This window comes from Candoia aspera, chromosome 1, assembly GCF_035149785.1.
Source record: "Candoia aspera isolate rCanAsp1 chromosome 1, rCanAsp1.hap2, whole genome shotgun sequence".
Classification (NCBI taxonomy): domain Eukaryota; kingdom Metazoa; phylum Chordata; class Lepidosauria; order Squamata; family Boidae; genus Candoia; species Candoia aspera.
The window spans coordinates 160571120-160598507 of record NC_086153.1 but is presented as its reverse complement, the minus strand read 5'-3'; the positions used below and the strand labels follow the sequence as shown (position 1 = coordinate 160598507).

At 37.0% G+C, this 27388-nt stretch overlaps 1 protein-coding gene across 1 annotated transcript in view; it reads right to left on the bottom strand.

The window, feature by feature from the left end:
• Positions 1 to 2882: 2882 nt before the first annotated feature.
• Positions 2883 to 27388, bottom strand: part of WDPCP (WD repeat containing planar cell polarity effector) — a 72237-nt gene continuing 47731 nt past the window's right edge. Inside the window, exons 9-12 of the mRNA XM_063316886.1 lie at positions 17998 to 18189; positions 13628 to 14237; positions 10565 to 10753; positions 2883 to 3326 (exon numbers count right to left, since the gene is read on the bottom strand). Coding sequence (XP_063172956.1) covers positions 3199 to 3326; positions 10565 to 10753; positions 13628 to 14237; positions 17998 to 18189 — 1119 coding nt within the window. The 3' untranslated portion in view covers positions 2883 to 3198. The remainder of the gene's footprint in view (positions 3327 to 10564; positions 10754 to 13627; positions 14238 to 17997; positions 18190 to 27388) is intronic.

The window sequence follows — 27388 nt, the reverse complement described above, 5'->3', positions numbered from 1 at the left end:
TACAAGAGCATCTTCCTGTTGAATGAGGTCTTTGGACTTTCTTTTCTTTTCTTTTATTAGTTAACTAGACAGTTATCAACACTTCTATGCCTTTTGTATCTTTTTAAAAATGTAAAAACCTGAGATTCACAAGACAGGCATAAACTCCTCTGAGTTACAAGAAAAAATAAAAATAAAAAATCAACCTATACAAAGCAATACATGTTTAGTTTTGTGAATCTTTTGAAATTATTATTCAAAAGTAAAAATTATTATGAAATTAACTCTAAGAAGGAATTGTGTGTGTAGTTATATATATTACATATATGTAAGCATGTTTTTCCTTTCATTCATTGTTTTTCTGTTTCACACATTTCTACTTAAGCAGATAAGGGCATGAATTAACTGAAGGATTTTTCTAGTTTTTGTGATTAGTAGTATTTATTTGATTATTTGAAAAGTTTATATGACCACTTATATAACAACCCTAGGTGGCTAACGAGCAAATACACAAATAATAAAAACATAAGATTAATATTCTAACACGTCACCAAGGTCATAACATTACCCGCTCAAGGAAAACACAACAAAATACAGGGCTTGTCTGGGCCAGGTCTTAATGGCCTTCTGGAAGGCAAGAAGAATAGGGGCCCTCTATATCTGGGGGGGGGGGTGTCTGTTGATAGGGTAGGAGCAGCTATGGAAAAGTCTTGCTTCCCAGGTCCCACCAGGGGTCAACATTAAATAGAGGAGAGTTGGAACGAGCCTACTCTATCCAATCTAGTGTGGTGGGTAGATGTTATGAGTACTGATGGTGAGCAGGAGGGGGCCCATATCCAGGGGGGAAAATGCATGTGTAGTTTAGAGACTTTGAACTTTCCTGCTAAGAAACTCAGAGCAGACCCGCCTTAATTCTTTGGGTTTATCTGTAAAGGTTTCTCACGGCTTTTCAGTTTGGCAGGATTTTCTGTCTAGTAGAGTAGGGCATTAAACACTAGAGACCTAAGATACCACCTCAGCGTGGTTCTTTCCTCTAAGATAGGACAGTAGGTGTCCTCAGGGTGAGGTGGTCCCACAAATTACATGGTCCTGTGCCATATAGGGCTTTAAAGGTGATAACCAGCACCATGAATTGCACCCAGAAAGAACACTGCAAGCCAGTATAGCTCGCACAGCAATGGTGTGACACAGGCCAATCACAAGGCACCCCAAATTGCCAACTGAAATTTCTGGGTAGTCTGCGAAGGCAGCCCCATGTACAGCACATTGCAGTAGTCCAAACCAGCTGTGACTAAGGCATGATTGACCATGAGCAGGACCTCCTGGTCTGGGAATGGGAGCAATTGGCGCAGAAGATAAATTCATGCAACGGCTCCCCTAGTCACAGCTGCCACCTGCTCCTTGAGCAGAAGCCATGAGTCCAGGAGGACCTTGAAATTGTACACCAGCTCTGTCCAGGGGAGTGATACCCCAACAAGTGTTAAAGATGCCAACCCTCCAGATCCAGGGCAGCCAAAACCCCAGAGCCACTCCTTCCTGCTAAGGTTAATTCACAGCTATTTCCTCCCCATCCAGTCTTTCATGGTGTTCAGGTACTGGGTAAGCATCAGCATGACATCACTTGTCTCACCTGGGGCAGAGATGTACAACTGAGTAACATCAGCGTACTGATGATACTGCACCCTATGCTGCCAAACGGCCTTGCCCAGCAGCTTCATGTAGATGTTGAATATGTCAGCCCTTCAAGGTAGACCAGACTAGGAAACCAAAAGTAGGAATGCTAATACTACTTTTATTATAAGTTTACAGTAACAGAATCTTGCAAGTTTGAATGCCCCTCCCCCCTCCATCACTTTATCTACAAGAGAACTAGAGAGGATTGAGCCTGAGATTCTCTTCATCTTTCTCCAGTGGTGGTCTAGGCATCTCTTGTGTTGTGCTGTTTCATCTCCCTCAGCGCATCCGTAAACCAAGGAGGGTTACAGGATCCATGAATACAGAGTGCATTCCAGTCCAAGGCCTTAGCTGCATGTTTATTCCAAGCTGTGAGCCAAGGTCTTGGCTGAATCTTGCACCAGAGCTTCAGAAATAACTCCAAGTTCTCTGTAAAACCCCACTGGGTCCATCAGGTGCTTGCGGCAGGCCAATCAAATAGGCCCTTCCTCTCTGCAGTGCCAGTGCCAGAGCCATGATGTGTCCATGGCATGGAACTGTTGCTATCATCCCCTAACCCTAGATCATATCGCCACTGCCCCAACATAAAAATAAGATCTAATATGTGACTCCCGTTGTGAGTTCACGCCCCTAATAAATTGAATCAGATCCATCCATGCCATGAACTCCCAAGTCATCTCTGACTCCAGAACTAAAGAAGGCAGGCTGAAGTAACCTAACCATCACCCTGGGGAATTCCACCACCAACTTGACCACAGAGCTTAGGCAGGGCTGCCGCCATACTTCAGGGAGGAAGGTAGGTAAGCAGCAAGTCCAACTGATCCGTATGGTCCAATTTCAGAAATATGGTCTTAGTTTGGCTATGTCTGGGGCAGTGCCCCTAAAGGTCACCAGGGATTCCTGATGACAACAGTCATGCCCCCACCCCTACTCCAGAGTCCCGGTGATGCCACACTTGCAACCCAGAAGGGCACATTTCTGAGAGAGGAACTCCCATCCCTGCGCTGAACCAGTTTTCATTAATACATACCAGGTCAGCCCTCTTGTCCATGATCAAATCATACATTCCTAACTGTTATTCCATTCATCTGAACAGTTCTCAATATTAGTTTAAATAATGAGCATGAAAGATGATTTGATAGGCATTTCTCCTGTGTAATAGTATACAATCATATGGGTTTTATGATTCTCTGGAATAGGAATATTTTATTAAGTAATATCATTTTTTGTTTTACAGTTTTTGGCTGTTTTAATCTTCTTTATGTACAGTAGGATTGTAAGTCACTTAGAGTTGGTTGACAATTGGAGTGACAAATAAACCAAGTAAAACAAACAAATAAGACACAAATTCTCAATGCGTTGAAACAGACAAGCTATAAACAGCATCTGAACATGTTTTGAAAAAGAAGGACTAGTTAAAACAAACAAAAATGTTACTGAGGTTTTTTTGTGTGTGAGTCTTCTGGAAAATGTGCTAAATGCTTTAATAATTTCTTATAGAAATAGTATAAATTCTTTGAAATTAATAAAAGTCAAGACAGTTATTCACCTGAGCAGATGGTGGAAGAACCTTCGTGCATATCTGCTGATCTGGTCCCTGTATTCCAACACAGTTGTCTCAGACAAAGGCCGGGTTGGTGCATAAAAAGTCCCAAGAGTTTCCTCCAGCTGAGCTGTGGAGTTCAAACACAGCAGCAGTTAAACAAATGGAGTAGCCTCCCTTCAAGAAATGTGGGCTCATGTCACTTCCAGTGAGGCATGATATCCCCTGAAGGAGCAGGGATGGCATTATGGCTGAGATTGCCGACCAGAGGACAGATTCTGGCTAGAGAAATCTCTGCAGAGAAAGGTCATGGGATTGCCTACCTGTACTTGGGCTGTGGTTCCTCATGAGTAGACTGCAAGAACTGAGGTTTTTGCAGTTGGCTGGTGAGTGGAGTGGCTGGGAGTTGAGGGATTCCATCTATGCCCACAACTGTAATGTAGCCTATATGGATATAAAGCTTGGCCAAGCCTCATTTCTTAATCACTTTTTGAATTACTTTTTTGCTACTTTTTAAATAATAAGAACCCTCGGAACGGCAAGTTTGATGGCATTCACTTGGTGAGCTTCCTTCAATCCTTGATGAAAGAAATTTTAAGTGCAACTTTAAGGACTTAGCTATTTTGGGGAATAAACGGCAAAAGGATGAGTGGAGTGTTGTTCTTGGAAAGTCAGAAATTGACTAAGGGTCTAGATTGACTTGAAATAGGATTTTTAAATTAATTGAATGAATTCTTCCCATAGGAAAATGGCTCTTTTTTTTAATTCCAGAAAAAAAAAAGATAGGATGGGACTTTGAAGGTTGGACACTAGAAGGAGCTAAAAGGAAGTAAAGATTACAATTAAAGGAAAAGAATACCAGTTTGACTTGTTAACACAGAATGGAGCAAAATACCTTAACATCAAACGCTCTGAAGGATATATGTGAACAGTGGACTCAGAAGTTAATTTCAAGAATGTCTGCCACTACAGATACACTCTGATGTTATGGAACAAGTTCTACCGGATAAGACTAGACTAGATTTGAACATGGATTTAAAAATGACAGGCTACAAGAATGACATGGAAAAAGATGAAATACTGGATATACAAATGAAGCCAGCTGTCGTTTTAATAATTAAAAGGGACATACAACCAACCAACCAGAAGAGTGACTTGGATAATTTTCCTATATTGGATTTACAGAAGAGACCTGTTAAAGTTTTGAAAGACTTGGTGAGAAGGGACAAAGAAAAAAATGAAAAGAAATCAAGTTCTAGGACATTATTTGAAGGGATTAAAGAGCAAGATGGTTAAAAGTAAAGGGAAGGAATATAAAATTGGTTTATCTGATCAGGTTAAAATAGATGATGTTATTTCTGGTAACTTTTGCTTGACCAGGACTAAATGATGTAATTTTAAGGATTTGTCTATAGATAAGAGCTGTGGTATGGGGTGAAGATATTTTTGGTTGTATTTTAAGAGAAAGTGATAAGTTGTTAAAATTGTTTCTACTTGTTGAGACAAATGAGGAAGCTCCTTCTTAATATTTCTTTTTTCTTTCTGTTATATTCTTTTCTTTCTTTTTTCTTTTTTAATATTCTTCTTTTTTCTTTCTGCACTTTTTACTTTTTTTCTATTCCTTTAGTTTTTGTAGTTTGTATTAGTTTTTATCTGTATAATTGTAATACATAATAAAATTATTTGGGGAAAAAATGTGGGCTCATGTCTTCAGACAGCCAAGTTTTACAAATGAATCTCTCTACCTACCTACCTACCACCTACCTACCTACCTACCTACCTATCAAATTTTGCCACTGCCCATCTCCCCTCAAAGGGGAGACTCCGGGTGGTTTACAACCAGGTTTAGAACTTATTGCCCAGAAGAATAATTTTTTTAAAAAGTGACAGAACAGAAACAATATGTATGAGCAATAATTTCAGGCAGCACCCATGAAGATTTGGAGCAACAACAAAAGATATGTCAGAAACTTAGAATAAATTGATCTAATTATTATTTTACTGTGGCAAGAATGATTAATGACCATGCTACACTTCGATCAAAGTCTTTCCTAGTAAACAGCAACTTGCAGTCTCTTTTTTTGTCCTTCTAGTTCTTACTTAGCTTGTCAGAACTTTACCACTGTTGTAGGTAAAGATCTTTTCCTACGTTAGCCCCTCAGGGAAGGGACTTGACCTCCATGCATATTTCAGCACCTCTGAAAGGAGCATTGACAACCACAGGAATGTTTTTCTGCTTTCAGAATTGGTCGGCAGGCTTCAATAGATACAAGATGAGTCATATCCTAATACTGTCATGATAATACAATATCTAAGCGCAAATTTCCAGTATTAATATAATGTGTAATATGGATGTTGCTTCCTTTCTGAAATATTGGAAGTTTTATAACAGTAGCTGTGAGCCACCTGCTGCAGGTCAGGAAAAAAAAAAACTTGCCAGCATGTAGGGTTCTTTTCCCTTCTGGCAAAATATACAGGTTAAATAAAGATAAACTTATTATTAGATTTGTTAAGATTTATGAGCAACTATAAATTTATTGTCATTCACACTTGCACCTCCAGTGGCATCTTGGATTCATGAGTACTCAGCAGTATTATCTGGCAGTAATTCCTTGGCTTCTCTGGATTATTTCCCCTCCCCCCCGACTTTTTCTTTAATAGCTAAGACTTGGGGTTTTCATCAGTTTCCCATGGCAGAGTGCGAGATGATGAGGCATTTTGCTTTAAGGTCTCATTGTAGTGTTTATGGAATGGAATGAATCTCTCTACCTTCTTAATCCCGACTTTTTTGAGGCACCACAGCACAGTTATCACTCAATATGAATAATACAAAGTATGGTGAAGGCCACTGCAGATAGGAGTTTTCAGACAGCTTGTGCTACCAGGATATCTATTCAGCTTGAATAAAGATGAAAGATGAGTTGGACTACTGTTCAGTTTTGCAGGTGCATAGCCACACACTGGATGAAATTTAAAATTAAAAAGTTTTCCTTCCAGTTAATTTTTTCTTGGATTAGATTCTTGAATCCAATAATCTTTCTGCCATTCTTCCCACACTGTCTTCCCCAACTTTTCTACTACTATTTTGAAGTGCAGGAATGCAACACCATGGATGCACTGTTTTAACCAGTGTTAGTGTTATGCCATGTAAATGACTTTAAATGAATCAAGTATTAAATTCCTTCCTTTTCTTTAACTGCAGATATAATTTGTTTTCAAATATAGGCATGCCTATCAAGGCAGATGGACAAATAGAATTTTAGTTAATCAGAGTTCTTCAGGTGCTTCAAAGGAAGGGCCATACATGATCTGCAGAAAAACAATTAAATAATTAAATAAAACAGCACTGTCATGCTGTTCCTGCTTTTCTTTACAGCAAGTTTTACACTTCTGAAATGATCCAGGGTACAAGAAATTGGAGTAAATACTATGGCATCAGAGGGACGCGGTGGCGCTGCGGGTTAAACCGCTGAGCTATCGATCGGAAGGTCGGCGGTTCGAAACCGCGCGGCGGGGTGAGCTCCCGTTGCTCGTCCCAGCTTCTGCACACCAAGCAGTTCGAAAACATGCAAATGTGAGTAGATTAATTGGTACCGCTTCGGCGGGAAGGTAACGGCGTTCCGTGAGTCATGCTGGCCACATGACCCGGAAGTGTCCTATGGACAACGCCGGCTCCAAGGCTTTGAAACGGAGATGAGCACCGCCCCCTAGAGTCGGACACGACTGGACTTTACGTCAAGGGAAACCTTTACCTTTACCTTACTATGGCATCTGTAGATTTATTAAATAATCTAGCTTCTCTGAAGATCTTGAAGATAACCATCATGGTTAAAACCAATTAAATTTAAATTTAAATTAAATGAAAACAAATCTGGTAAACAAATTACCATGACAGATTGGTTAGGTTTGTTCAGGATAAATCCCAAATGGCATAAGCTACTTGTCTAATAAAGCAGATTGCCTATTGGGAGAAGCACAGGAAGAGTCTATTTTTAAAACAGATATTAAAACCAAAAAAGTCCCCACATCTTTCCACCTTTCAGTATTTTTAGAAATTTTCTGTGAGTAAATATTAATCTTGTCTAATGATGTGGTATGTCATGGTAAGTGCTTCTTCTTCTGTAGTATAAGGATTGTGGGTCTCAGTCTCATGGCCTAGAGGCATGTTTGAACAGCAAGCGATCTTTCTAAAACTTGCTGTTCACCATAAACTCTAGCATTTTCCTTTTCTCTAGGGGAAGAGCTTGGTACCCAGTTATACTCACATGCAGAGACAAGCCATGAAGCTTTCCTACTTATTATTTTTCTCATTTAAATCCTGGGAATCATTCAGTTTGGACACACACAACTATTCACTGGAAAGCCATCACACTAATGTCCTACAGGGCTGAGTCTGAGCTTGAACTGATCTATTAAAAGGACTTCTGGGGGAGGTATGGTGAACTGAAGATGGCTCTGCAAACGCAGAGCCGATGACTGTGGCAAAGACCAAGGAACTGGTTCCTTGGAACCTCTCTGGATAAGGAGAAGATAAGAGATCACCCACATGTACTCTAAAAAGCTGCTCCTTGCAAGGAGACCACAGGACAGTGGTTTTCTGTGAGTCTGAGTGCCAGTGGATTAGCCATCTTGCTTGCAACCATGGCAGAGACTTTTGGCATGGCAAAGACATTAAGTTCGCAAACCTCACTTTCTAATCCAGCCTTTGTCAGATTACTCCAATCAAAAGGTTCACAGAACCCCTTATTGGAGCATCTTCCATCACTTCCTTATCAATGGGGTAGACTCTCTGTCGCCGGATGGGAGGGGGTGTTGAGTTGGAGTATTAATTGCATTATTATGGCTACAGATTTATGATGGTTCACATCAAGGCCAGTCAGTAGAGATACATCAGCAACACCATCTGGATGGGAAAGGGGGGTAACATACTTTCGTGGGAAAGGAAGGCAATCAAGGGAATGTAGTTTTAAATGTATGTTTTAGTGGGAATTCTCCATTTGCAGCTTTACCTCTGTCCTAGTCATTTCGCTTCATTAAACAGTTAAAGGATCCTGGGCTCCTGACTGTCATTGTGTGAATGCTCGAACGGTCTAGTGCTGACAGCCTTTTTCAACTTTTGACCCTAGAGGAACCCTTGAAATATTTTTCAGGCCTCGGGGAACCTCTGCACATTCAGGCTCAAATATAGGCCAGAAGTTACAAAATTATTATATTCCTTTCATTGGTAGGCCTGTATATACTGCATGCATTAACAGCGTTCTTAAACTAAAAATAAAGAATGAAACTTACCTTTTTAATGTGAAGTTGCCTGAATTTGAAATAATTTTTTAAATAAATCATGATCTCCCAGGGAACCCCTAGTGGGCTCTCAGGGAACCCTAGGGCTCCATAGAATACTGGTTGAGAAACCCTGTTCTAAACACTTTTGGAAATTGCTCATTAACTACTTCTATGTAATTAGAGACCTTCAGAACAACAAGTTTGAAAATTCTGGCTGTGTTCTTTTGTTCAGTTCTAAACAAAAGAAAATTTTAATAATAAGCTTAAGAATTTAAAGAATCTGAAATAAACAGCAAAAAGCTAAATAAGATTTTGATGTGAGAAAGTTATAAATGGACTAAGGGTCCAGATAACATTGGAATATTGGAACTTTTACAGTAAGATTCTGGAATTAATTATAAAGAACAAACAGCTTCTTGTGAGAAGTAGAGTCTGTTTTGGTTTTTACAAGACACAACAAAGATAAGCAATTTCATGATTTCAAAAACTGGACACCTCAGGGGATTAACGTTTTTAGGTAAAAATTTACAAGCCTGTAAAATGTTGCAGAACGTTATAACAATGACAATATGAAGGAGACTTTTGAAGAATGGAGTCAGAAATTAGTAAGCACAATATCAACAATGTGAATAGTGATGTCTGCCTCTATGGATAGACTATGTCCAAAATAAGTTATTGAAGAAATGACAGATGTAGAACAAATTTTATCTGACAAGTAAGAGGTGGTATTGAAAGTAGATTTACAACTGACAGGCCAAGAGAATTACTTAGAAAAGAATGTTTTGCTGGATCTACAAAATAAACTGGCTGAGGTTTTAAAATTTAAAAGGGAAATACAAATGATAAACCAATAGAGTAACCTAACCCTAAACCTATTGGATTTACAAAAGAGGCTGTTATAGCCTTGAAGAACTTGGTGAGATTGGACAAAGAAGAAATGAAGAGAAATCAAATCCTATGACAATATTTGAATGAACGAAAATTTAAGACTGTTAGAAGTAAAAGAAAGGAATATAACATTGGTTTATTTGATCAAGGTTAAAACAAGATTGTTATTACTTTTTGCAACACTTTATGGACTTTCTGCTGACACCAGGACTGAAAATATGTTTTATGGATTTGTTTATAGATAAGAGATGGGATATGGGATGAAGTGTAAATGTTCGTAACTTTAGAGTGGGTGAAGAGTCACTAAATTTGTTATGATGAAGGTTGGAAGCCACTATTTTATATATTTCTTTTCACTTTATTATATTCTTACTTTTCTTCCTTTAAGTTTGTGTGTGTGTGCGTGCGTGCGTGCGTGCATACAGTATATATACTGTATATAAATATATATTAATCCATTCAATCATGATTCAGTTGTGTCCGATTCTCAGAGACTGACTGGACAAGTCCCTGTCTTTTTCTTGGCAAGGTTTTTTGGAAGTGGCTTGCCATTTCCTCTTACCTAGGGCTGAGAGAGAGGACTGGCAAACCACTTCTGAAAATCTTGCCCAGAAAACTGCAAGGACTTGTCCAGGCAGTCTCCAAGAATCAGACATGATTGAACGGATTAAAAAATGCACGTGAAAATAAATGCTGTATATATATATACATATGCTGGGAGCCCCCTATTCCTTATTGTTTGATTTAAATTATACCTTACTAACCCTCTTCCTTAAATAAGACTATTGTCGTCGTTGTCATCATCTTTATCAGATTTTTATCCTGCTTTTTTATATATAACTCAGGGTGGTGAACATACCTAATACTCCTTCCTCCTCCTATTTTCCCCACAACAACAACCCTGTGAGGAGGTGGGTTGGGCTGAGAGAGAATGATGGGCCCAAAGACACCCAGCCAGCTTTCATGCCAAAGGGAGGCCCAGAACTCACAGTCTCCTGGTTTCTAGGTCAGCATCTTCACCACTACATTATTTACACTGAAAAAATGATTCTATAACACTAGTTACTTTTAGCATAGAGATCAGTATATTCATGATCTCACAATGTTTTAAATATAAGTAATCTGCTCAAAGTTGATTATCATTAAAGTTCAACCATTAACTGAAAGGTAGGTATATTTATCAGACATAGCCCAACAAACCTTCTCTCGTGTGTGTCAGCTTTTGTCTGAGAAGGTAGTTTATTATAGCACTTAGGCTTACATAACAGTGATGACCCATTGTGTTCCAGTTCATGCCATTTAAGATATTAATTGCCTCATATATCTCGTCCTGATGAATATACTCCTGGATGATTTCTTCAAGGCCAAGTTGTCCTCTTGGGGTGACACCTGCCACAAAAAGTAATAAAAAAAACAAATTCACTCCAGATGCAAACCTAATTACGTTTCTGTTTCACCAAAAATGTATCTCTCTGTATCTCTCTCTCTCTCTCATTTTTCACCCACTAAAATGTGTAGGGTGTGCTCTTTAGGCAGATGCATTGGTGCATAGTACTTGCTTAAGCTATAGCACAGCAGTACTGTATAAGGACACATAAAAAATAAATCCCTTTGGAAGCAATGAATCCAAAGCCAATGAATTTTTGCCTGCCTCATAGGAGAATAAAGACTGAAGGAAAGATTTAAAGGCTGTGTTACCTGTAGCAGTATTGGCAAAATGATTGGACTGAAAGTATTGAACTTCAGATGTGTAGCATTCTGCCTATGGATTGCAAGTCTGATCTTATCACCCAATGGATTTTATTTTTTATCTGTAATTTGAGACTGATCATACAATAATATTTCATATACAGACACACTCCTGACTGTTATCAAAAACATATTAAGTGTACATTAACAAATTTATCTTTATTACATTCAGACATTTTTACACAGTTGTGAAGGCATGTTGGAGCTATCAAAATTTACAGGGGTGAAAACAGGCAGTCCAAAAGATCCCTTTTGTGGCTCCTGGGGCCCTCTTTTTTGGCAGCAGAGTGAGTCAAAGGGTTTTAAGCACCAAAATAGTTAGCTGAAGACTTGCAGATGCGTAAAGCATCAGTTTCACGTCTTGGAAATCCCAAAAGCCTCTCCCCAAAAAGTCTTTGGTTCTATTCACTTTTGAAGTGCAGCTTTCAACATGACATGCAAAGCCTATTCAACCCTCAAGCTGACAGAAGTTGCATATCTCCAATTTAGGGCTTACTTGCCTAAGAAGCCTTAGAACTGACAAAACCTGAACATTATTTGCCTTACTTGATAAATTGATTCCACTCTGGCTTTTGAGGAGACCATGGTCTGACAGACTCATTAATCATGGTCACACATCTTCCAAGAGTTACATATATTTTGAGGTTATGGACTTTGTTCAATCTGTCCCCAAGAGAATGTTGTTCTGTATTTTTCAAACATGTTTAGTGTCTTAAAATTGTAAGTTTTAAGTAAATTTTGAAAATGCATGTGTTATCTCAGATTTATGTTACATTCTGGTTTTCCAAATAAACCAGATAAGGCTAGGACAACCCTCTCTAATGCATAAAACCAGAGAATCTCTTGTTGAAAATATAACAACAATTTAAAAAAATATTGCAGCTTTCAATCACAGAGGTCAACAGCTTCCTATTTGGGTGTCCGATTTCTTTTGGGTCACGCATTTCCAAGTGACCTACTTTGGTAAGAAAGGTGACAGCCAACTCATGGCCTAATTGATTTAGGAACAGTGCCCAGGGAGACAGTCCAATTAAGTTTACAAGCTGGCAATTAGCAGAAAGGCCTCTAAATCCCTGCACTGAGAGCATGTTTGTCTCAGTAAGAACATAAATGTGCTAGAGATAGGAAAAGGAAAGCTGTGCTTTTTGGAAAACTGCTGTGAGCAGGGCCACGAGGGAGAACTAAAGAAAAGCAAGGTAGGTATAGCCTGATTGCCTTCTGTTAGACAGGTACCCAAGAAATTTAACAACATTTAAAAATAGGCAACGTTTGAGAATACATCAGGAAACTGTTTTAATTAGCTTTCCAAATAAACGTCTATGACTGTTAAAACACCAAACAAGATGGCATAATTTGCCTCACAGTACAAGCTTTCCCCTGTTTAACAAGGTAGCAAGACAATTTCTAAACAGTATAAAGTTGAGATATCCTGAGTGTGTTGCTATATTTACTGTATATACCTCCTAATTGGCGGGATATGGGCAACAGTTAGGATGGCTTGTGGAGTAGTCTGTAAATTAGAGAGCCCAGTTTGCTTATAAAAGCATAAGCATGCTTGGGGTAAGACTGGACTTTGTTTCTGCTTGCAGGGTATTGGCCAGAAGTGTCAAAATGGATTGGCAGTATTCCTAGTATTACTAGGGAACTGCACATATAGCACAGCTACAATAAACTACTTTTCTCCCTACCTTACTAAACAGTGATAATGTGAAAGCCTCCATTGACCAACACCATGAGAGGCAATGGTGCAATGACAGGCATTTCCAAGTGACCTACTTTGGTAAGAAAGGTAAGAAAGCCAATATTTATGGGCCTATCTGGTGACGATTACAGCATATAGAAAATTGCACTATTTCCTTTTCTTATCTCTTATTTTATCTCTATTACCTACTGTTTCGTACAACTTTTCTGTACTTTGGAAAACACTGTTTACCCTGAAAAGGAATACTGATAGGTATGTATATATGTCAAATCTGGTCAAATCTGCAGCCATACTTGCTTGAAAACTATACTCTAGCTGCAATACTAATGGTGCTGGATAAAATCCAGTGGCTATGATCATCAGTGGGATGACTGGGAGAAAGATAATTGTCTCTCCAGCTCCCAAAATCAACTCTGGAGAATTTCCCAATCTGCTCTAGCAGATTTAGAGCAAGGAGAAAGATAAAGGGAGGAGAAAGGCTCTCTGCATAAATAGAAGTTCCTTGCACAACAGTGGATTTCATCTACATCGTTTGCTAATAATTTTCATGGAGACAGATAACTCATATAAAATACTAATAATTTAATTGCTTATCTCTGCTCAGATTTCTTCCAATAAATATATTTGGACAAATTCAGTCCAACATTTAATCATAAGCAATGTAATGTAATCTTGGATCCTTTTCTTCCAGTTCTTTTACTTTTCCTGCTTAGTTTTGTTTCTAATTTAATCCTTTTAAAAAGCAGAGATTCTGTTTCTACTGATGAAAAATATAAAAACTGCTGTTGCCATTAACTACCAGATAAACTTACCAATTTTGAAATGAATCACTCCAATAGGTCCTTTGTCAAATCTAAGTAACAGAAGATCATGTATATCCAAAACATCTATGTCCTGAGAAGAATCTTGTGGGACAGCCCATTGGATCTGAGTGAGACTGCTGGATACCTCAAATTTTTCACCGAATTGTAGAGTTGATTTGGGTGAGAAGTCTTCAGCTAAAAGCTGCATTTTAATTGGAGACAGTGCCATGTCAAATAACTGTAGTTCCCCTTGTGAACTACCAATAAGAATTATGGCACCACTGGGGTGGCAACACATTAATGCAGGCAGCATCTTTGCTTCTGTTACTAGAGTTACTTGACGGTAGGCTTCATACAGAACTACTGAAGAATCTTCACAACCCAGAACAAGTTTGTCTTCTGTAATATTCCTGCAACAGCTGATGGCCTTTGATGTTAATGGCATTTTGGTGATTGCCACACAATGAACTTTATTCCTAACATATTCATAGATGCAGCTGTCAACCATGGGCTTTTGATCTGCACTGAAAGACTGTTCTACAGTATGAATCTGGTGTGGATTACACATACTAAACTTGACATCAAGTGGATCCCCATCGGTATGCATATAACTCAGAATCTGAAAAACAACCCACATGCAGAATTAAAGTGTGTAGAAATAGCATACTGTTACAGGTTCTGTAAAATAAAAAATGCTATAATTCATAACTAAGATAACAAATTAATTGACAGAAATGGATTTCATTGTTCTTTATTATCAGCTAAAGCATGTGACATATATTAATTGTACCTCTTAATTGAAGTTTCTTACCTCATAAGTTTTTATCTAAAAACATCTAATAACTTATAAGGCAATAATTACATTTGAAGAAATAAAACACTCAATAATGTTAAGACTTTTTAGGATCTATCTTATTTTTTTTAGAAGAGAATTATCAAGCAAAATATATTGTAGAAGACTACAGACTTGGATAAACTGAACAATAACATTTTATTTGGTTTGAGTTTCTGATCCATACCTTGAATGTGTGAAGAGATTAAATAATAAAGGTATTACATATATCTTTTATGAAACACCCAGTATTTATTAACATTATCCACAGATTAGAAAGAAGACCATCCATGATCTCAGCTTTAAAAAAAAATTTAAATTTCAGATAGATAGATGGATGGATGGATGGATGGATGGATGGATGGATGATAGTGAAGGGAGAGAAAAGCAAGCTCACTTACTATTACTTGAAGATGCATGTCCCCTATAACAGTTTGACTCGCTTGAGTGAAAATTGTTGAAAAAGGAGAGGTGCCAAATGGCAACTGAATTGGGGAGAATCAGTTGAATCACATTTAGTTTTTGTCCGGATCCCATTTATGCTTTTTAAAGTCTAGCACCCTAATGTTGCCACTCTAGGGCCAGGTATGTATGGACATTAGCTTGAAAATTTTGGTGCAATCCAGTGTAAAACTGATCCTAGATAATACAGAGGTTGATGTGAGCCATATCAAGATTTCAGTGACCAAAAAATCGCCCAAGATAGTACAAAACAGTGAAAACATATAGGGATGCCCTGCCTGCTTAAAACAATTTACTTTGCTGCCAGGTACTTGCAGGAGTTATCTTCTTCAGGTAGAACTTACTTTTCCACTACTGTATGTTCATCTTGGCTGAGTATGTTGAAGATTCCCCAGATATCAGAAGGGCGAACTGTGAATACCTGAGATACTTCTCTGGGGCAGCCCTCTGACTGGCAAATAATAGCCTTCTTCTAGAGGTTCAGTTGGTACTAACCTCGGCATCTTTTCATAAAGATTTTTGATATGGTCAATTCACTAATCAATAAAGTTATACTACTTTTCATAAAGCTGGCAAGAAAGAGGTGTTCTGCAGCATGTGTGAGAATGAATGTTGCTGGATTATTGAGCTAGTGCTAGCGTATTTTCAAATGATTTCTTGTAAACTTGATTATTTGATTGTTAGAGGGTTATTCCTGTTTTGATTTTATCAGTATTTTAGTGTTTTAATGAATTATTGTAAATTGCTGTGAGTCATGAGATTTAGAGGTATACAATTATACAAAAACATAATGAGACTGAAAAAAAATCTGTGATCTATAAGGCAAAATACTAATAAGATTGAAATATCTATCAGAAAGTTGTAACAACTTGAATTTTGCGAAGGATATTAAATAGTATAGCCACAGAGTGGAAGGACAAAACTGTCAAGTTCCATTTAGGTGCAGAAACAATGATATCATTTTTGCAGAAAAGTACAGAAGAAGGGATAATGCCTGCATATTGAGAAAAAAAAAGTTTTAATCAGTAGATTTTAAGCAGAAAATTGGCAGAAAGAAAGAATCAATTCTCTGACTGAATTTTCTATCCTTAAATGAAAAATTCCTTGATTTACTTTTACAGATATTAGAAAACTCCTAGTTTTACATTATGAATTACAAAGCAAAAAAAAGGAAAGAAAAGAAATGCTGGATTGTAATTTTAATGCACAAAGTCACTTTGTTTATTAGTGTACAAATGGATAAATTATCAGGCATATATTCATGTGAATGTAATAACAGGAGCAGAATTTCTCACTACTAAAAATAGGTCTGTCTTTGGGGAAAAATATCGTAGAGCAATTTTTTTCACTAAAATGTAATTATTTTATTTTATAATGCATACACATACACATCCATGTACAAAAGATTTAATCATACTATGCTTTTCTATTCTGAAAGTCACAATAAAAGCAGGACTGCCACTAGGGAACATTTCTTAGTCTCTTCTCAGTTATATCAAACAGATTAACACTATAATGATGCAATATTTATATTTATTTATTTTTATTATGTCGGTTGTTTGCTTTGTAATTTATGCGTTGATGGTTTTAAATGGTCAATTTTATTGTAAACCGCCCAGAGTCCCCCTTTTTGGGGGGAGGTGGGCGGTGATAGAAATTTGAATAACAAATAAATAAATAAAATTTATAACTTTCCCTTCAGGTTCAGCAAGTTTAAACAAACATAGAAACAAAATAATATTAAAACAGTAATTTAGAACAATATTCATGCTAAAAAATAAGAGTTTAAAATGTAAATTATGTTCTAAAACTAAAAAAACAAAGAAGATCTTTAACTGGCACTTTATACTTTAGCAGGCTAGAATCCAAAGGTGCCCTTTTTAATTGCTACCCACCTCATCTAAGATGGCGGTACCTAAAGAAGAAACTAAAAACATTGAATCAGTATATCAATGTAAGAGTAGGTACTTCTTTAAATAACTAAATAAATAATCCCAAAAATATTGTGGGAGATTATGGGGAGTCTGGGAAAAGGGAATGGAAGAATCAGCTAGAAGGCCTGAGTATTGTGGAGGAAATTGCATGTGGTTTTCTTCTTTGAAGAAATTAATCTTTGAAGAACATTTATTGGGCCCTTCCCCCTAAGCCTGAATTTTCCTTCTATATCTTTTCTTTTACAACTGCCAGCTTCAAGGAAGATTCACCTGTTCTTTCATCATTCCTTGCTTTTCTCTTGATTGCCCTCCATGGCCGCTTCTCTGCACCAAACCTCCATCCCCTCTTGTTTGGCTTGCGGGGGTGGGGGAGGAAGAATTTGAGGCGGAACATATTTTAGATTCTAGATGCTGATTGTGCAAATTGGAATATTTAATTGATTGGAAGGGTACTAATAGATTTTAGGAGCTTGCATTTGATATGCAAGTACCCCCAATGTGTTTGTCAGTTTAATCTGCAATACCCTTGTAAAACTGTCACAACTGCCTCTATCTGCTGCTGATTCAGTTCAGGAGGAGGATGTCTATTCTTTGCTCCCTTCCCCACTTCTACTTCAGTCTGTTTCTTGGACTCCATTTGATTCTTCACCTCTCTGAATTGCTTCCACTGAATCTAAAGCTCTGCCAAATATCCCTTCAATTTTTGTTTCTGTATAACTGTCAAGGGATGGACAATTAAAAAAAATACAATGAGGTCAAGGGTGTATATTTGTTTTCTGTAACCTACCCCCCAAACTCTTCAACCAAATCATCCTTAAAATAAGATTCCTCACATGCATAAAAAAGTTATTAGGAATTAAGACATCGTAACAAAGATGTAATTCCTAATAACTCTAGGCTAGGGGACATTTCAATTTCTGCCACAGTTGGACTGAAGTACTTCTATATAGCACTAATTTAAACTCATCATTATAAGAACTTCCCCCGTATTAGAACTTCCTTCCCCTTTTCCTTTTACATTGCATAATTTAGACTGGAAACCCAGGGCAGGGATTTTCTTGTTTGTTACTGAAATCTCTCCAGAGCCCTTTTAGCTAAATGGGGTAAAAATGCTTCAAACAAATATCCAATTTACAGATTTAGAGGATTACCTCTAAGTTGCCATGTTCACATTTCAAGAGTAGCAAGTTGGCTCTCTCTTTTTTGCTAGACACTGGAGACCAAGGCAAAACTTCATCCTTTGCAATAGACCACCAGCAAATAACCATATTCTGTACGTTATTTATTGTCAGATGACGCTTCATTCTTCTATTTCCTAGTCCTGGTATATCAACATAAGATATCTAAGGAAGAAAAAATGTAGGGCAAATGTGAAATTACCGAGCAAATATATGGGATTTATTTTATATACCAAAATGAATATATAAAATACCTAAACATTATTTCATACTTCAAGCCCACTGACAGCACTATAACATTTCATCATGTCCTATAACAGTTATCTCACTTCCTAGACTCAGGATGTCATTTGTAGCAACAACTCAGAATATCATGGCAGATACATAGGGCTACAGCACAATAAAGGAAATAGCATAGTCTATTTTTGGACTTGGAATATGCCAGTCAAACACATTCAGATAATTGTTGGATAGCCTCAGTTCCAATATATAAAACATAAAGAACAGAGGCTGTCTTCTAAATGCTATTAAAAGCTTGAATGTGAGAGGGAAGTACAGAACTAGGATCTTTGGGACAAGGCAGTAATCATGACTAAAAAGCTCAAAGAATGAGTTATAGCATCAAGTCGAGACTGAAGAACTTATAATAGCTACGTAGGAAATATATGTTTGCAGGAAGATCTAATGGAATAGATTGTCTTTTATATTATTCCCTCATCCAAAACATCCAGTGGCCTTCTAAATCAATCTGGGAGTAGAATATTCTCATTAAGAAAATTTGCCCTATGAGTCAGTTGTACATAGCCTAAGATACTATGCAAGGGATGTTATGGCAGTAATCAAGATTAGCAAAAATTAGGCTTGAGGATTGTGAATCAGTACTTTTTAGTACTTGAACCAAATTTACAACCTTTCCTTGCAAATATACTCTCCTGATTTCTCCTGAAATTTTGTTCAATCAGCTTACTTTAAAAAAAATCAACTTTTTATTGTTTTCTAAAACTGAAAAATAAAAAAAATCACCAATTCATTTAAGAACACTTTAAAATCTGACAATAGAACTGATAAATGTTTTGAGTGGTACAATTAAGCTTGTGGTAAATTCTGCTTCTCTGTGCATCATGCAGACTAATTCCTTAAGCAGAATTATTTGTTTCAAATTAAATGCCATCATCTAGGCAACCTTAAGAACTTATTTAACTTACTGTTTAAATTACATTTATTTCAATGTAAGATATTTGCTGAAGGATGCAAAATATTTTCCTTATTGGGAAAATGCCCCCTTTAACTAAATTGAAATTATTTCAGAAAAGAAATTTATCAAATTTCTCTGCTGCCCATCTTGTACACGATGACTCAATCCATAGAATTGCCCTGTCCTCAAGCCTAATTATTGCTATCTTGATTACTAGATTACTAGTCACCTAAATTACTAATATTAGAAAGAATTTTGCCTTGGTTGTTCTGTGTCCTTTAAGTTTGTATTGTTTCATAGATGTAAGAAAGTGAGTCTTGAGTGCTACGTTTGTGGTGCTTTCCACTATACTAATGTGTGTGTGTAATGAGTGTATATAAATACTCTAGACATGTATGGTTCTTTGCAGAAGTATTCAGCCCCTTTAGGATGTTCTGAACTTTTGCATATGTTTGCCAATGAATATTATCAGAGCTTCATGAAGTTGCTACTGATATATGAAGAAAGTCTGACTAAACAAATACCACTACTAAAGATCGGTCCTTGTTCCATTTATATGAAACTGAAACCAAAATGAACCAGCATGCAGTGTGCCAGTGTGAAAAAGAAATCACCCCTTAGATTCAGTAACACAGAGACACACCACATTTACCTCCAAGAACTGCAAGCAAAGTTATCAGTCTTTTACCTCACTAAATTCAAATGTTGGCCCATTCCTCCATGGCAAACTGCTTCAAATGAGTAGCATTTGAGGGTTTCCTAGCATAAAATACTAGATAATTTCAGGTTCTGTCACAACATGTCTACGGAATTTAGCTCTGGATTTTGACTTGGCCATTCTGAGAAATTGAATTTGTTCTTCTTCAATCATTTACCTCGTAGATTTGCTTGTATGTTTGGTATAACTATCTTTCTGCATGATTCGCTCAGGCTTAAACTCTTGCAGAATTCTTTGATGCAAAGCAGAACTCATGCTTCCAGTCATAGCAAATGATCCAAGTCCAAACCACCATCCCCAAACCATGACCCTGCTAATTTGATGCCCGACAGCTGGTATGTAAAAGGCAGTGTTTGACTTCTCATAGTTATAGCTACATATATAGCCTGAAAAATTCCACGTTTAACTCCTCTGTTCTTAAAACATTCCTCTAGAAGCCTGGGGTCATCCAGGTGCTTTTCAACAAACTTAAAGACAACCATTCTCAGTGAGCAATGGTTTCTGTCTTGCTACTTTCCTGTGAATCTGATTTTACTCTCTGCTTTTCGGATGGTGCAAATGATGCCTGCTGACCCCAGATACTGTTCTGAGGTTCTTTGTGATTTCTTGAATGATTTTATGTTGTGCTTTTTTAGTGGCATTGACGAGATGGCCATTCTTGGGAAGATTCACTCTTGTCCAAAAACAGCTTTTTAGGATGGTCTCTGATGTGGATTGGTGGGGACTCAGAACTTTTAAAATGGGTTTGTATATTTTTCCAGATTTATAAGTATCAGTTGCTTTTTATGAGGCCTTTAGAAGTATCTTTTGTGCCTCTAGATTCTATGTGGCAAGAATTTCCCTGTGATGATGGTAGCCACAGTCTGTGTGATTTATAGAGGACAGGGCTGGCCCAAATAAGTCCTTATGGTTTACTGAAATACTCTCCAAAGTCTTAGTTATTCTTTTAATTGAACTGATTGTACTGCAAATGGGATTAGTTTTCACATTTGCGCATTGAATTATTTTGTTTACAAAATAAATGAAATAAATACCAAACTTTAGTATTGGCTATTTATTCGGATTCCCTTTACATATCAGTAGGACTCAAATGAAGCCCTGATTAACATCAAGAGGCAGAGATGAGCAAACATTCAGAACATCCAAAAGACCGCAAAATACCTTTTCATGTTGGTGTTTGTGTGTGTGTGTGTGTGTGTGTGCGCATATGAATATATATAAAGTCATACACAATTGTAGCACCTCTTTGAATTAATGTATGTGAATGTGCAAGAGAGAGCTTGTTACACTTTCATGACCAAGAGGTGCTAGATACATGTGTGAAGACAGCACATATAAGCTACATGCATTGATGCAAAGTAATTTATAGTGGAAGAATGGTAAAATGGTATTGCGTGAGATAATGCAAACTTCCCTCTCCCGTGCTATGTGCAAAAAAAAAAAAAATTCCAATCATGAATTGGAGGGTGAAATCATGTGCAAATTATGGCAGAGGAAGGGTTAAGACTTGGGAGAAAGAATACTTATATTGGGCCTTAACTGATAATGTAATTTGCTGAATCAAGAATTTCCCTTTTTATTAGAAACACAGTGTGATTTGAGGAATACCTCCTACCAAAGAACTCTGGTCAGCACAAGTTCTCCCCCAAAACTGTTCTGTTGTACTGTGGATGAGGAAGAAGGGGACTGTAAGACAGAGGAGGACAATATTTTTGTGGCCAGAGGCTATGCTTCTATATAACATTTTAAAATAATTTTGATCTTACAGAATCACAGGAAACATGGTGGTAATGCAGTGACATAACTGGAGGGAATGACATTTTTGTCCCCTTTTCTTTTTGTTGTTTTGTATGTTTAAAAGCAAAATAGTTGTGTTAAGCCTAGTAGAATTCCTGGAATAGCCTGATTTTAATGGGAAAACATGGACAATTGCACCACTGAAAATCAGCAACTTGCCACATAATTCTGATGTGGTCTGAGCCCCAAAAAATGAGGACAGGAAACTGCATCAGTTTGCAAGCTGCCCATCCCTGTAGCAGAGGGGTTAGAACTACCTATCTTTGAGGGTAACAATGGAGAGTTGAGCAGCATGACTCTTATTTTTTAAAAAAATATACAACCTATAAATAAGTATGCTTGAAAAAAAAAATGTTTGAAAGAGGTTGCAGTTTTTTTGTTTTTCATATGTCATTTGCTTTTCTCCTATAAATCTGAAAATAGTATTTGTTAATGGGTGACTGTTTAGAATGAATGAATGAATGAGAAGAATTAGGATGCAGATCGGTGGGAACTGCACTCCTTGTATTCTTTTCAAAGCTCCTTTAGCTGATGATGTTTTTCTCTAAACCAGAATAAAAGTAGTTAACAAAATCTCCACCACTACTGAATTAACAAAGAATGTTTTCAAAATCTGCTTTTATGAATTAGAATAATGGATTGAAATCACCTTAACTGGAAATTGCACACAAATGAACACTGATATATATTTTGCTTTGTTGGGGCATTTTCCAAGACTATTACACATAAAGTGTTTCTCATACTGTGACTGCTAATCTCACATTTCAGTTATTTTGATTGCAATGTGAGCTTTTAAAGATAATTTTTTGACTGGCATTAGTGTGATTAAAAATCTTTAACTTTTTGTACCCAAAGCTAGCATCTAATGTAAGCTTAATTCTGAAACAAACTGGAGATTATTTTTATAAATTTGACAAACACATGATACATGCTATTTTTCTTCACTTTTGTACCTATAAGTCTGCAAGAACACTTAAACTCCTAATTTTAGATATGGGCAGGGAAGCATACAAGTTAAGGAGGAATTTACTGCTGTGACTCCAATCAATACTAAAATGTACAGTCATGGTTGCTTGACAGCATCGACCTATGTGTAAGGATTTAAAGCTACTTATGTATTAAGTTCCGCTATACTCACCAAAAGTATTGGAAAAAGGCTACTCTTTTCAAAAATAACACTGTACATTAAAAGGCCATTTACAATATATGAATAGGATATATATTTTCCTCCAGGGTTTAGAACACAACTGTAGTAATGGAGGATACAGTTTTCGCCAAGTAATATGAATGAGTTACAGCATCATGTACAAAGTTTATGTGGCTTTTGAGAATAGTGTAGTTCTATTCCTTCTATTCTATTCCTTTATTATTCAAACTATGTTATTTTGGAGCATGGTTATTTGAAAGCATGAACAGTACACCATCTGGGTGACACATGCCAAGGAAATATAGATTGCACCACATTTCTGCTTAAGGAATTAATGGAAGGTTGATAGCTGGGGGGAGTGGAAAAAAACTATCCTGCTATTGCTGGTCAGCAATAATCGAACCACTTTCTGGGGATTAAGCGCATGGCTAAGCCTACTGGACCAGACACTAGCAAAGGGCAGGGGGTCTTCTTATCACAGAAATGCTTCTGGAGCCAGTCTCACTACATGACAGATTGCTTTCATATTCCTGTCTGCAAGGCAACAAAGGATGGCAGTAATGCGATAATGCCAGAGTGCAATGGGTGTTAAGAACCCGTTGCATTTATGTATTGTATTTAGTAAATAATCAGACTCATCCAAATTGTGATCTCACCACTCAACCAAGGCCCATTAAAAATCAAGGTTAATGCTTTAATAATCCTTTGCTGTTTTTTATGGCCAAAAAGAACTCCTTTCTATTTGCATGGTCATAATATTATTGACCTCTTCATCCCCTGAATACACATCAAAAGGAACTGAAATCAAAGTAATTACCACTGTTCTCTCTCAGTAAACATTAACTCTTTATACTCTCTCTTCTCACAGTTCAGCAAAGTGATCTAAAAAGCTATAGAAATGAAAAATTGCAAAACAGCAATGATTTCAGAAGATTTAATCAAGAGTTTTAATGCTTTAAGGTGCTGAGAGTTTAGAAGAATAAAAGATATGGCAGGTTATGAGGTTTGAAAAAATAACTATAATGGCTTCATTGAGCACTGATAGCATATTTAAGAAATTGAGTTCTCAAGCTAACATACTATTAGATACTGAAGTTTGTCACCCACTAGAACTGGTTTAAACTATATATTAATTTTTCATAGACAGTCAACTATTTTATATTAATTTCAGCTTGTTTTTTAATATTTTTGTTACTACCTTTCCAAAATTAACATTAGTCATAAAAAAAATACTTTTGTACACTAATAGCAGCCAGGATATCCTCTCCAATACATATTGCGCAGCTGAGTATAGTGTACAGTTTAATTTCAGCACAATACTTTTATGTTGAATGTAACTTCCTCCTATTTTTGTAACACTACCTTGGAAGCTTTTTAATGAACATTAATTTATTAAAATAAATTATATAACAGGAAATAAATTAGAGATAGGGTTACAAAGCTTATTCCTACTTTTTCACAACACACTTCCTTTTTTCCTGTTGTATAGATAATGGTACTTAATAATGCCTTATTCTCTCAGACAAGGGCTGAAAAATTACTGCTTTTGAAGCAAATTGTGTGAACAAGTCAAAATGGCTTCAATTCTATCAGTTAAGAGCAAGAGGAAGAAGGTTGATGTATCATTCCAACAGTTTTGCTTCCTTCACACGCATTCCTTCATATGCAGGGGTGATGACTGTGGGAAAACGAGAGCTGAAGAGTTGGGTTTATTTGATAGAAGGCAACTCAGTTCAAAGAAACTCTACCTTAATTAATTCACTATAACTGAAGCTATGAATTTACTCTTACAGTTATCCAGATTCTGGTTTTAGCCCAGACTAGCATTAAAAATACCTTCTCGAAGTCCAAGTTGGTTTTGCTACCTTGGTTATGCCAGCCATTTGGGGCTTTATAGCAAGCAACATGCTCTGCCCACACATAGAAAATTACTGATGGCTTGCTTATGAAACATTCAGCATTAAGAAAAATACCAGTTCTCTCAACCCTTCACCATTTAAGCCGATAAACCTTCAAATAAAGAGAAGGAACTACTATCATTCAATTTTTACAGAACTTACTCTGTGTTAATGTGGTATTTAGAATGTTAGTTAAAATATATTCCGTTTAGTATTGATAATCATGATAGGAAAATAAGATAAAATCTAAACCTTTAGCCAATCAAAAGTATATCAGAACTAACCAAGCTACTCTTAATCCATAGTACAGCAGGTATAAAATATGAGAGAGCTAATAACTGTATTCAGAATCTCAATAGAATGTATTCTCATATATCTGAGAGTAGAGTCTGCCAATGTAACTGTAGTGTTTTACTTAAAACAGCTTATCTAGAAGACTACTCATCTGGCTTTGATGCCAAAAATCAGAAGGAGTCTTGTACCACCTTTTAATGACATTTATTAAAAGGCATAAGCTTTCATTAGCTGAAGCTCAGTCCACCAGATGCATGGAGATCCTACATCAGTTTAACCATTCCATAGCGGCCACCACAGACTGACATGGCTCTCCTTCTACAATGGCTTTGACAATAGATTAATTTATAATATAAACAAGTAGTTTATACTACTTGTTCACCCAAAGGAGCCCAGAGTACAGATGGAATGAATGAAATGAAAGGTATGAAAACCATGTTCAATAAAAGAATCACATAAAGCCATCAACCCCTATCCTAAAATAAGAAAATAAACACGCAGTCAGAAATTAACCAAAGCTCATTTCAAAAACACAGTCAGAAAGGCAGACTGGAGCAACAGTTACCCTGCAATATACTGTAACAGACTGGATTGTGTTAGCAGGGGAAGCTTGTTCCATGTGCAAGAGTGAGGCTGATAATTTTGCTGCCAGGCAAGATTAGCTGAAGGATAAAGAAAGAAGAGACTTTGATTTAGCTCATTATTTATAGTTACTGAGTGTATTATCTATTTTTCTTAGTATTTATGTACTTGAATTGGATAATAGTTAAAAGCACAGAAGGGAATATATAAATTATGGAAAAGCAGTAAATCATAGCTTCGTGCTTACAATTATTTATTTGATTTTAAATCATCCCACATTCCAAGAGGAGTTCTTTAAGGGTTACAGCCAGTGCCAATGCCATAAGGCAGCTCACCAACCATAGCTACCCGGGTTGCCTAATTCCAAGCATTAAGGTATACAACAGCAAAACAGTTCCAATGATTACATACAGTGCAGAACTATGGTGATATATAAATGCTCCTTTGCTGGAACAGATACAGTCCACTTTTCTGAAATGCCTCTTGGGGGTGGACAAATCCATGCCAATTCCAGCAGTAAGGGCAGAGTTTAGTAGATCCCCTATATAAAGTCACCTAGCAATTAAAGTATTCAACTATTGGCTGAAGACCTTATTTGCGAACCCAGACAGATTACCCAAGCTGTGTTTCAAAGAGCAGACACTTAATCTGTCTCCTTGCGCTTGGGCTGCCCATCTCACAATATGGATTCTCTGTCCAATTCCCAGTCCACTCAGATCTGAAGGCCAAGAAAAGTTTCATACAAAGGATCTTGGATATTGCTGCCCATGATGACAATAGATTCACATCCCTTAAACCTGCGAAGTCCTAGAAGTGGCTGGTTCAACACAAATCAGCCTCCCAGATAGAAAAATATTTAATAACTTATACACCCAAACATCTTAGAAAAGCTTTCTCTAAAGCATGTTTTGAACAACTAGATTCCATGGTAAGATATGGGAGGTTCCACAGAATTCCATTCAAAGAAAGGCTGTGTATATGTGATGGACCAGCTCTTGAAGACATATCCTGTTTGATTGCAAACTATGTTCTGTGGAAAGGACTGTATATTTAGATCCTTACTTAAAACTAAAATATATTCCAACACCCAAGAGAGACTGTCTTACTTCTTGCAGGGAATGAACCTGCATATCACTAACAAGACTGCAATATATATACCAAAGGTCATTTTGAAGAGGATAGATTACCTAGAACAGATTGGGGTTGACTGCAAAGATAATAATTTATTCTTGAAGCCATTAATGGCCTGCTAGGACCACAGAATGGAGTAGAGTTTTAACACAGCAGAGAAGCTGTGCACAGAAAAAGAATATTATCTTAGCTTTAATGAAGTCAGAGAAACACAGGTTATTGATCTTACACACTCAGTCCTCCCAAGCATAAAGAATTACATGCTTAGACATAGCAGGTTTAAAAGTAAAGTAAAAAGAGTCTTACTGACTTTTATTCTTGGTTCTATTACATCCATCTCTTGTGGAAAAATGATGGTCCTTGCTTCTTCTGTTCTTTAACTATACTTAGTCATCTCTTAACCCTATAGCTGCTAAGAGCTGCATGGAAAAAAGGGCTAGGCACATGGCTTTAGGTCCAAGATGGAGACAGAGGAGAGCAGCAAGCTGGCTGCCTCCTCAGTAGGTGGAAAGAAGAGGAAGAGAGAGAAAGAGGAAGTGGGAGTGGCAACAAACAGCTTCCTCAACAGCACGGAGAGTTTGCATCCTAGAGCAACCATCCAT